At 37.6% G+C, this 12,388-nt stretch overlaps 1 protein-coding gene across 5 annotated transcripts in view; it reads left to right on the plus strand.

The window, feature by feature from the left end:
• Window positions 1–12,388, plus strand: part of DMD (dystrophin) — a 1,878,371-nt gene that overhangs the window by 1,531,567 nt on the left and 334,416 nt on the right. For all 5 annotated transcript variants that reach the window (XM_054566574.1, XM_054566573.1, XM_054566575.1 and 2 more), the window contains one exon: window positions 612–768. In XM_054566574.1, coding sequence (XP_054422549.1) covers window positions 612–768 — 157 coding nt within the window. The remainder of the gene's footprint in view (window positions 1–611; window positions 769–12,388) is intronic.

The raw sequence follows: 12,388 nt of genomic DNA on the forward strand, positions 1-12,388 counted from the left end.
AGGAAACAAAGCGGAAAATGTTGGAACTTGGTGAAAACAAATCCCAGGTGCACACGAATAAAGAGGGGTAGAGCAAAAGGAGAAGCATATGGGAAGAGGAGCAGAAAGGAACAGATGCCAGATGGAAGAAGTCAATGGAAGAGGCTGTCTAGGGTGTAGAAATGGAAAAGTCAAAATGTGGGGAGAGACCTTTCCATTTCTCAAAGCAGAAAGAACTCCAGTACTAACATGAGTCACATGAAAACTGAGTGGTTTATATTAGTCACTGGGTCCATTTTTTCCTACCAGAAACACTAAAAATCATTGACTGGAACGCTATGGGAAAGTAATCTGTTTCAGTGTATATTTCATGCCAAAAATCTCAGAATACTGCCTGTGGAAATAAACATATGGCTAAATGCTGCTTTTCCTCAAAATTGCCATCAAAATACCCCCATTTTATGGCTCTGAAAAGCAAGTCGTCAGATCACTATTGAGGGCTGCTATGTAGTTGACAATAGGTTTATACGCTATGGAACTAACCAACCAACGTGCCCTTCTTCATGGGATTGTTAGAATCGTCAATCATCCTTCTAGATAGTCTGATACAGTTTGCACCTGTTATTTTTCAGGTCACATTTGGAAGCCAGTTCTGACCAGTGGAAGCGCCTGCACCTTTCTCTCCAAGAACTTCTAGTGTGGCTACAGCTGAAAGATGATGAGTTAAGCCGGCAGGCACCTGTTGGAGGTGATTTTCCAACAGTTCAGAAGCAGAACGATGTACACAGGGTAAGACACTTTCAAGCCTAGTTTCCTGCTCATAGGAAGCATTCACTGACTATTTTAAAAATACTTCGCATTAAAATTAAGTTGAATACAAATTTTTTTTTACTCCTCTAGTCAAAGGGTCAATTATAAATAATCCAAGCCATTACATTTTAAATGTCAAAAGTGTCTGCATTAATAATATCCTTTAAGAAATTGTCCATCTCTTTCAGTTGTTTTTAAAAATATTTTATTATGGCCCTGGCTGGTGTGGCTCAGTGGACTGAGCACCAACCTGCAAACCAAAGGGTTGCTGGTTCGATTCCCAGTCAGGGCACATGCCTGGGTTGCAGGCCAAGTCCCCAGCAGGGGGCATGTGAAATGCAACCACACATTGATATTTCTCTCCCCCTCTTTCTCCCTCTTTTCCCCTCTCTAAAAATAAATAAATAAAATCTTTAAAAAAAATTGTGATGGAAAATATTAAAAATATATTAAAGCAGACAGAATCCTATAATAAATAACCATCAAGACTTCAACAATTATCAATGCGTGGTCGCTTACTTTTTCTATACCTCTTCCCTTCCCTCCATTATTTTCAAGCAAACCCCAGGCATAGATCATTTAAATCATAAGTATTTGAGAAAGTATCTCTAAAATGTACAGATTTACTCTTTAAAGATAACCACAGTACTATTATAATTCTTTTAAAATATCAATAACTTTATCATAGCAAACCTCCAGGCAGTATTCAAATTTCCATTTCTCACACACGTCTTAAATGTTTAACAGATTTTTTTTGTTTTGGGTTTTTTGGTTTAAATAAGAATTGAAATAAGGTGCACACATTGCATTTGGTTAACTTGTCTCTTAAATCCCCCGCTTTTTTTCATTTTTTATTTTGAAATAATTATAGATTCCCAGTAAGTTACAAAAATAGTACAGGGTTTCCCTATACATTTCACACGGTTTCCTCTAATGGTTACATCTTTCTTAACTATGGAACAACACTTATTGTCTTTTCAACATGTACTCAATATAAAAATTTACAGTTACAGCACAACTCAATTCAGAGTAGCCACGTTTCAAGCTCTCAGTAGCCAGGTGTGGCTAACGACTACTGTATTGAAAAGCGCAGTTCTGCACATTTGGTCACATTGGAGTCTGACTATTTCATAGACCGTAGCATATTCCTCCATTATTAGGAGGTACATAATGTGTTTTTAAAGTTTTTTATTGTATTTTTTCCATTACCATTAACCCCCTTACACCCCTTCGCCGCTGCAATCACCACAGTGTTGTCCATGTGCATGAGTCCTTTTTCCTTTTTTTGCATGACGTCTTGTTTTTCCTTTTTTTGAGTATGTTCTGGGCAGCTGTTAATGATCAATGGCTAGGAGTTGCAATGTGATGATAGCCTATTTCTATCGTTTCTTCTTCATTTATTAGCTGGCATATATCTATGCCAAAAAAAAAAGTTCACTCATCCAGTCTTTGGGTGCCCAGTATACTGTTCATATAGGATAGGCATCATAAATGTTTTTACTTTACCAGTCTTCAGAATAGCAAGTTGTTCACTAGCATCATCCAGCAGTGATCAACTTTTTCGTTTTTGCTTTTTCATTATATTTCTGTCTTCTCTAGTAGGCTCTGAGCGGGGAAGAAATAGATTTCATCTTGCTCACCCCCAGGATCTTAATAACTAGCCTAATGGCTGGCATACAGTGGGTACAGATAAGTGTTTTTGAAATGAGAATTAGAGGTATATGAATAGAAATGAATAACAAACCAGGAAAATTACTACCGAACAGGAAAAGCTTGATAAAAGCGTCCTGCTTTTGTATGTTTGGCACTTAAAGGCAAGAGCTCTGTGGAATCACAGTCAAAGACAGCATATTGAAGAATGGTCAAGGGTTTATATTATTCTAGAGAAAAGAATATAGAAGATCATAAAAGGGGACGAGAAGATGAGGAACAACCCAGAAGTTTCTGCGAAAAAAAAAAAGTTGCCAAGGAAACTGCCGGTGTCTCTTCTAACCATGCCCCTTCATATAATTCAGAATATTAAGTTGGCTTTTGTGGCAGGATGGAATGTAACAGTGATATTTTTTACACGTTCTATCTTGGAATAAATAGTCAAAACACTCTGGTGTGTATGTAGAAGAGCATTCATTGAGAAGGATGGGCATTTTAAATAGAATGCATTATGTGATACAGTGAAAGGAATCAGAATTTCCATAAAAGGGGTAATTTTATTCTAATTCCAGAAACCAAAGAAGATGAATCACTGGACAAGTGCACTAGGAGTCAGGAGACTAAGACTCTAGTCAAAGTCTCCCATAAGTTAGTTCCTGATTGCTACTTTGTTCTTCAGCTTCAGGATAAGGAATATGGCCCAAATAATTTCCATGGTCTCTTCTAGCAGCATTTTGTTATAAATACTTCCTCACTATCGCTGGTTATTGGCTTTGGTTGCTTGCCAACAGTGGTAAAATGTTAGTACTTATCATTCTCCATCCTCTTACTCAGGAATCTCATGACCAATAACATGCTTTTGGGAGATGGTAATGCTAGAGTTATGGTTAATGCGCACCAGACTGAAGTGAGTTAATTCCTGCTTTGCTAGTGTGCTTGTTCAGATACCCTACCTGTTATCTTTCTTTGACTTCTCAGGACTTCCAGCCCATTGATAACTCTGTGTTCCATCCATTAGTTTCACTGCTCCTCTATCTTTACCTCCCTCCAAGTCCAACTTACATTCAACCAGCAAACATTTTAATAACTTTTTTCCAAGATGCTGAAAGTCTTTGCTCCGTTAACCTTTTGTTGCTGCACTCTACAAAGCCTTAAAGCTTGGCGAATCTAACCAAATACTTTCTCTTATCCAAAAAAAACAGAGCAGTATGATATAGCACCTTTTCAGGATGACTAGCCTCTATCTCATCACTAGGTCAATATACCTCCAAAATCTTTCCTGACTGTTTGCTGCAGTCATCACCATAGTTACAAGACATCATTTCTCCTAGCCTTTCTGAATCCACTCTTTTCTTAAGTTATTTTTCATTGCTTTTAGAGAGAGAGAAAGGAGAGAAAGAGAAACATCGTTTGGTTGCCTCTCGTAGGCTCCATAACCAGGGATCAAACCCGCAACCTGAGTATGTGCCCTGACAGGGGATCGAACCAGCTACCTCCTAATGTACAGGCAATGCTTCAACCAACCGAGTCACACTAGCCAGGGCTCTGCATCTACTCTTGCCACCCTACATTTCAGTCAGAGTAACGTATATAAAAACATAAATTATGTCAGCAACACTCTTCAGTAGCTTCTCAATGTCCTTAGGAAAAGACCAAAATCTTCAGCAAGGAACTCACAGCCCCATTTGTTGTGAAGGTTGGCTGCTCTGGTCCCAACCTTCTCTTTTCTTACTGTGCTTTCTTTTGCTTCTGAACACTAGCCACACTGCTCCTTTTGGTATTCCAAGTTCTCTGTGTTCCTGTCATGTGCGGCTTTGAATGTACCGACCCTCTATCTGGAACCCTTTCTTAACCTACCTACCCCACACCTACCTCTTCCCGGGGTCCTGGTTAAGGTCTAGTAATCCTTTACATCTTGGCTCAGACATTGAGCAAGCTTTTTTCTGATGCCCACAACTGACCAGATCTCCCTTTATAAGCTCCCCTAACACCATCAACTTTCCCTTCTAGAACTTAATGTTCTTTGTCATCATGGCTCTCTGTGAGTGTTTAATTAACGTCAACCCCTTCACAAATCATGTGCCTCCAAGAAGCTTTCTTTGAAGGAGAGAATATTGTCTTTTATACTCAGCCCCTTATGAAGTGTCTAGTACATGATGAGCACTGACCAGATAAAAGACCAAAGGAATGAAGGAAAGATGGTAAGGAGAGAGGAAGGGAGGAGAAAACCAATGAACTAATCTTCATTTTGTTCTTTCTTCTCTAGTCTGCTGAGGCCAAGAGCAGGGAAAGAAAGAATAGAGGGTGATGTTCCTTCCTCACTTGCAGGATCTTTCTGTTTATTCCCAACTAAGCATCCTTTTGGAGTGTGTAGAGCTATATTGACGCCCACTGTTTGTCCTTGTGGTCTGGCCCAGTGTTTCCAAGAGGTTTTCTTCCTGTCCTTAAGAAAAATACGTGGCACAAAGTGCTCTCCTCCGGCCAAACACATCGTCACTCCTAATTGTCAATGAGAGAACAATGTAGCACCCCATTTACTCAAAAGTTTTGTCACATTTATGCGATGACCCCTTATAGTTGTAGTGGAATGGCTATTTAGTAATGCTCTTGCTGCCTGTAAGCAAAATGAACAAAGGGAAACCCTTGAAACTAGGTCTCTCTATGGGATCTTCAGAATTTGCTTAGGAAGAGAAAGAGGGAACGCAATCCCCATAAAACCCTGTCAAGATCTCGTCTTTGATAGGTTCTGTATTTGTAGACTTTCATTTTACTTTGCCATGTTTCCAGGATTATAAATTACCTTGTCCTTTATGGGTTTCTTGATTCAAACACTGCTTGTACAGAGTGCTTGGTATTTAGATGAGTCACTTGTTCTTGTAAACGTGTCCCCCTGGTATTTGGTGTGTCACTTTTTTGTAATGACCTGCTAACTATTTAATGTAACTATTAATGCCTTTGGTTGTTGCTTTCTATGGGAATACACATTCCATTAAAATGTCAAAAGTTGAAACTATCATCAAATATTTTTTCACTTTTCAATAAGTCGGGATGTTTATAAATCAGGTGACGTATATTTTTTTTGTATATCATTGTAGATTAATGGTAAAATTGTATAGCAAAATAGCATATGTCTTGTACTCTTGACTGAAAGTGAAAATATACAGTCAGCCTCAATTACAGTGATGGAGGGCTATATGGTTTCCCTGTAGCTGAAATTCCATGACAGCTCACACAGGTAGCTGGGGACTGCAGTGCTGTTCCCCAAAGCAGTATTTACACTCCTGGAAGTGGACCCAGGTTCCCCAGACCAGCTGTACAGCATGTCAACTGCAACTGGAACAGCTCTCAAGACTAATTAATAAAATAATGCTCCATATGCAGTGAAGTGTTACAAATAATTAAAGCTCAAAAGTGTCTTAGCAAATATAAACTGACCTATTTTTACATCTTTTGAATATATTTTCCTGACTTTTCTAGTTCCTCATTACTTGCCACACTAGACTGACTCATTTTCAATTAGTTTGTATTATTCTGGTCCAGATATATTTTTTAAACTGGCTTCCTTTGTTTTACTTGAGCAGTCACTAAAGTAATATTTATTACTTGTCTACTTCTGTGAATAACCTAGAGAGTTTTAAAGGAGCAAATCATAGTGGGGAATTTCTAAGGAGAACTGCAATAAACCATGAGCTTATTTAATTCCCTTCATCCTACCCCAAATCCAAATGGAGATTAGGTCTTGGTTATAAGAACATGGTAGATAACAACCTTTTGTTTCCAGTCTTACTAATGAAATTGTTTATCATTAGGTTTTCATCTTTCAATTTAAACATCTCTATAATTCCGTCCCTAGAGACCATAAAGGACACCTTCAAAGCTTCCTGAGATTTTCTGGTTAGGATTTAGATGGAAGTAATCAATACATACATTATTAAAACAGTGGACAGAAAGCCATTATTGCATGCATGCTGTTGACAAATGAAAAGGCTTGAATAAAGTAGTTTACTTGTTCATTTGTCAGGTCATATATTATGCATATTCAATTTCCTCAGAAGTCACCACAAAATGAGGGAGAGGTTCAGAAATTCAATAAAATTATCCTGAAATCTCGTTGTAGGTTATACATTTGTTTTAATCTAATGCCGTTATCAATGCTGACCTACTTCCTTTGGGTACATTTTAGTATGTGTGCTGGCTTGATGGGTTCTCTGTGTTTTCTTAATGCAGAAATAGAAAATGTCTTTGGGTGCCATTTGTGAATGTTAAGATTCAAGTCGGCTCTGTGTTAAAAAAAAAATGGATTGTTCCTTATCACCACTGAAAACCAATGACAACAAAAATGGTTACGATACAGTGACTGGTCCCAATATTTGATGGCCTGGTCTCTTGAGTTTTCTAAACAAGTTTGCTTTCCCTGCCAAGTTTGCTCTCAGTTATGTAGTTGTGTCCACTCTGAAATGTCTGCTTGGCTCTATTGGAGGAAATAGGCGTCTTTTTCATCTCGTCTTCATCACTAGTGAAAGAAGCTACTTTTGTATAAGTTTGATATTTTATGCAGTCATTTTTAGGAATAGAAAACACTTAAAATTATTTTTAGAACTACATTTCTAGGCATTTGAGGAAGTCTTCTGAAAACTAGCAATGTCATCAAAACTTGAGAACAGAGTCACCTAGAAATCTGCTTTTCTTTGATGACTCTAAGATAAAATATGAATAATTTACAAATTGATTTCTCTGCCAAAGTCCTCATTCTAACCATATCAAAGTATTTTTATATCTTGACAAATTCTCTCAACAATAATATTGGTATAGTGTTCTAACTTTATAAAGCATTTTTATACATCCCTAAAAAAAATTATTTTAGGAAAAACCGTAGCATAATTAGGACTCCTAGAATTTATTGACTGTTAGTAATTGTTTATTGATTGTCTACTCTATGCCAAGGGCTGAAGATACAGTAGAGAACAAAATGAAAGTATGCCTCATGGACCTTCCAATTTTAGTGAGGGAAATACACAGTAAACCAATAAATTAATATGTAAAATCACATCAGTTCACTGCTCTGAAGGGAAAATAAGCAAAGCAGGGATAGTTAAAGACTGAAAGTGGCATATCTAAGGAGGTTATATTTGAGTAGAGGCCTGTGTGAGTGAATTAGCCAAGCAAAGACCTAAAGTGAAGAGTATTATAGGCAGAAGGAGCAGCAAATGCAGAAGCCCAGGTGTAAGAACAGGTTTGGGGTGTTCAAGGAATAGCAAAATGGGTTCATGGCAGGTTGTAGAGTCCAAAGGCCAGATAATGAATTGTCTTGTCTGCCATAGTTTGAAGGTGGATTTTATTCTGTGTGTAATAAGATGTCACGGAAGTACTATAAGCAGGGATGATATGATCTGATTTATGTGTTCAGATGTTCACTCTGCCCAGTCTGTGGAGAATTGATGGTAGATGGAGCAAAAGCGAAAGCAAGGAGAAAGTTAGGAAGGTGTGGAAGCCATCTGGGAAAGGGGTAATGATGACTTGAGCTAGAGTGGAAATGACAGATACAGTGAAAAATTAGTTGATCCAAGATATATTTTGAAGGTTGAGCTGATAGAACTTTAGATTGATAGGATGGAATGTGAGAGAAAATGTAGAGTCAAGGATGACTCCGAAGCCTATGGTTTGAACAAATGGGGAAACGATAATGCCAGTTATGGAGACAGAAAAGATTTCAAAATGATTGTGGATGAGGCTATGGACATGGAACAAAACAAGCATTCCACTTTTGGGTTGTGTTGATAGAAAGAGACAAATGGTACGATTCACAGATTATTCACCATTTACACTCGACAAACTCAAATTTTGGCTGAGCCTCTTGAGAATGGATATAAATTAAGTTGTCACAGGGTTTCCTAATAATCCATTTATATGTACTATTGCTTCAGAAGGAATTTCCAAAATTTAGGATTTGGGCTCAACGACCTAAAAATCTAATTCTCTAAATGACCATGGGAACAGATTGAGTTTTCACCAGTGATTTCTCAAGGTCAGCTCAGAACTTAGCAACATTATTATTGTCAGTAGGAAGTGACTTCCCCAGTGGTTATTGGAAGCAGCCCAACCTTAGGACTGAAAGTCAAACAGCTGTTCAAGATGCTGTGTGGGCACTGAACCATCCTTCACAGGATCACAGAGCTGTGAGCAGGCTGGACTCTCTTCTAGCCCATGCCCTTGATCTCAGGGAACACAACTTTTAGTTTAAAAGCGTTCCAAAAAATAAATCTCAGCAAGAAGTTTGGTAAACACATTTCCCCCCTAACCCTTCAAAAATATTTTTTCACTGAGTACAAATAGATTTTTTGTGTGTGTTTGGGGTCTTCATGTATTTATTTTGGGGGGGCTATTGTCTATGCAATTACAATTGTTTCCACTTTTTCTCCCTTTCCCCACCTCCCCAGGCCCACCCTCTCCCCTCTCTAAATCAAATAGGTTTTTAAAAATAATAAATTTCAGGCTTGACATTATGTCCACTTATCTTCCAGCTTTGCTTCAAATTGATTTAATCTCATTTCTAAATGTTGTTCCTGTCGCTGACTATCTGAAACAATGGCTAGACATATCTGATACTACAATCCCTGATCTTCACTGTTATTCAAATGTAAATACATGAAAATAAGATAGACGATTATGTAGTCAAACTCAAAGAAGCAGAGAGTAAAAAGGTGATTGTTCAACAAGTATAAAGTGTCAGTTTTGTGAGATGAGTAAGTTCTGGAGACCTGCTGTACAACATAGTGCCTATAGTTAATACTGTATTGTCTATTTAACATTCAAGTTAAGTGTCCTTAGCACAATAAGAAAATAAAGATGATTATGACCTTTACTTTATAGCCCATATGCCCCATTTCCATAATTTCTGCAATACCAGCTATCTCAAATGAATATGAAGGGAATCTTTTGTCTTTCTGGGTTTTTGTTCTGTTGCCTCTTCCTTCAAAATTCTTTCTACCCCCAACCCCTATGAATTTGCCTTAAATTCTTAGAGGCAAGATTCCAGCTACTCTGGCTAACTGCATTTATGGATCTTGCCTTTTGCCAAGATTTTGGTTTCTAATTAATTAGGCACTGATTGTCCCTAAATCATCATTTCATAAATAAAATGTCTGATGTGTTTGAAATCAGTAAATATAGTGGCTCTTTAAATAAGCAAGTTTGTTATGACAGGATGTATTCAGCAACTTTCTAATAAAAAGTAAAAACAATATGGGAGGCATGCAGACAAGGTAGATATCTTATGGAGACTAGAATGATACTATAGGATGACAACACTGTTAAACAATGATCAGATTGCAGATGTCCTTGTCCTATGCCCACTCAGTAACCATTTATTGAATGAATGGCACTATTGTATCACTTTATTTTTTGAATAGTTCGTTTTTTATTGTATTTTTTCCATCATGGTAGATCACTTTAAATTTTCACGTCTGTCTAGTGTTCTCTCATCTTCTAGCTAATGCTGCAGACTAGGCAAAAAGCTGCAAAGAGCCCTTCAAACTATGGAATTTCTGAATGTTTGGGTGTGAACGTTTTCTCTAGAGAAGAAGTTGCTGAGATTAGCAAGGCAGAACTAATAAGGCCCCCTCTAGGGGAAAATTCCCCCAGTGACTCCAAGGTTATGCTCAGCCTCTGGATCTGTAACAGAAGAATAGGCCCGCAATAAGATAGCCCCATTTTTGCCAGTTGATAGCATTAACTTTTTCTCTAATTATTCATGACACCAGGCTTTTACCCTCAAGCATGTTAGGCATCTAAACCAACCTGGCCACCATATAATGCACTCTGTTTTCCAACTGGGCATTCTGTTATTTATTCAACAACATGAAGTGAGTGTCTACTATGTGCCAAGCTGTGGCTGTCATTTTTATCATTAGTAAAGATGCCTAGGAGAGACAGTCTCAAGGTGCCACCATGTAACAGGCCCGTGGCTAACTAATTGATCTAAATATATTGGTTAGAGACTATTTGAACTATAGAGACTGATTTCTGAACTTAGGTACAGTGTTTAGCAAATCCCCACATTTTACAAGTGAGGACATCAAGGCTCAGGGAGACTTTATGGCCTGTTCTAGATCACACAACCAAGTTTTGGCCCCACTCAGACTTGAACTTCAGGTCTTCCGCCACTCGGGGTAGTGCTTGCTGTTTTCACTACTTCAGTCTTACCTCCCGGCGTGGTTCAGTAAAGTTCTGCTAACTGGTATGGAAATAGCACATAGTCATTTCATCAGATTTCAGTGTGACTAACAGAAATATAGCCTTGCCACTCCAATGGGAATATAGGTAAAATTCAGCTCCATGGAAACTACATCCTTGAAAGAGATCAGTGTTTTGAAGAACAAAGGCTTTCGCTTACATTCATAGTAACAGGACACACTCTCGGGGGGCGGGGGGGCGTGGAGAGCAGCGTAGCTCTACCATCTGTAATGTCAGTACCCGTGCCCAAGGCTCTCATCTACTTCTCTCCTCCACGAGGGACGTCAAGCGAATAAGTATCCCACCCTTTCTCCCCTCTACACGTGGTTCTAAGCTACTTCTATTTGTGGTGTTATTAGGTATCTGTGGTAATATTCACTCAATTTTTTTTTTCCTGCAAAGAGAAGGGACAGAAAAATATCCCCAATATTCAGTGACTTGACTCTTCTCTATTACTTCTAGGTTTTTTAAGTTTCTGATTTGCTTCATGGTCATTAGGATTTTCTACTTACAGGGCTTCTAAATTATTATAATTTAGGGAGCTTTTAGTTTTTGCTATCACTCACTTTCAGCTTGGCTTAAGAATTTAAAGATTTCTGTTCTAAGTGACTAAGGAACTGATGGCCTTAGATAAATCCTAATGAATCTGTACTTCACTTTGCATTGGTAAAACATGCATAGTATACAAGTATACGTTTATACAAATGTACCTACTCAACCAAATTATGGACCCCTTAAGGACAAAAATCAGGTCCCTACCTCTTCCCTACCTTATACATGATAAATTGAAAATAAATATCTTTTAATGAATTAATCAACCAACAGTCAAGTCAGCCAGTTGGTTAGTATTTGTGATATATGAATACTACCCATCAGATAACTTAACCTTCAAAATAAATGGATTTACCTTGCCTTGGAATTTACTGCTAGTGTAATTTTCTAGTACATGATTCATATAAATTTATTTTGTGGACCTTAAGAAGCTGAAGTGAAAATATCAATTTTAATGCCTAATTTTTTCTCAGTTGTACAGCAACATATTATTTTCCCTTCACAAAGATGCCCTAAGTCTTTAGTAGTTACCTGTAATTCTTCCACATCACTGTTTCAGACCTCAGCTATCTTAGAAAGGGGAAGGGGATGGGCTTGAAAATAATTTCATCATCTGTTCAAAAGATTCAGGTAATAAATAGCTTCACATTTGAATATTGGCATCTAAATAGCATAAGGATGTATTTTGTATGTGTATGGGAGAAGAACTCTAAATATGATACCTTTTTTATATCCGTAGATAAGTTAACCAACTTATTTGATTTAAAACATTAATCGTAATCTATGAGACAAAATCAGTATTGTGTATGAGTATAATTTTCCCAAATGCCATTCAAATAGACAGTCTTTTTTTGAAAGACAAGACATTTATTATCAAGGAGTCAAGGCTCTTGACATTGAATGTTCTTGGTTTTATTTTAAAATGTCTCCATTTCCTTCCCTTTAAAATGCAATGAACTGTTAAAACAGGCAGTTTATGGTTAGCTGATGAGATATTGAAAAATTGACTTTCCATTATTTTAAGGCAGAATCTTCATGGGTTGGTTGTTTCTTGTTGCTGTTGTTTATTTATTTATTTACTTAACGTATTGATTTTGGCCATTGTTGTTTTCGCTAAAGAAGGCTATATCTTTTAAACTCAATACTATAAGGCCCACTGATGCCC

Source organism: Pteronotus mesoamericanus, unplaced genomic scaffold (assembly GCF_021234165.1).
Source record: "Pteronotus mesoamericanus isolate MK-2021 breed Mesoamerican mustached bat unplaced genomic scaffold, CSHL_Meso_final contig_173, whole genome shotgun sequence".
NCBI lineage: Eukaryota > Metazoa > Chordata > Mammalia > Chiroptera > Mormoopidae > Pteronotus > Pteronotus mesoamericanus.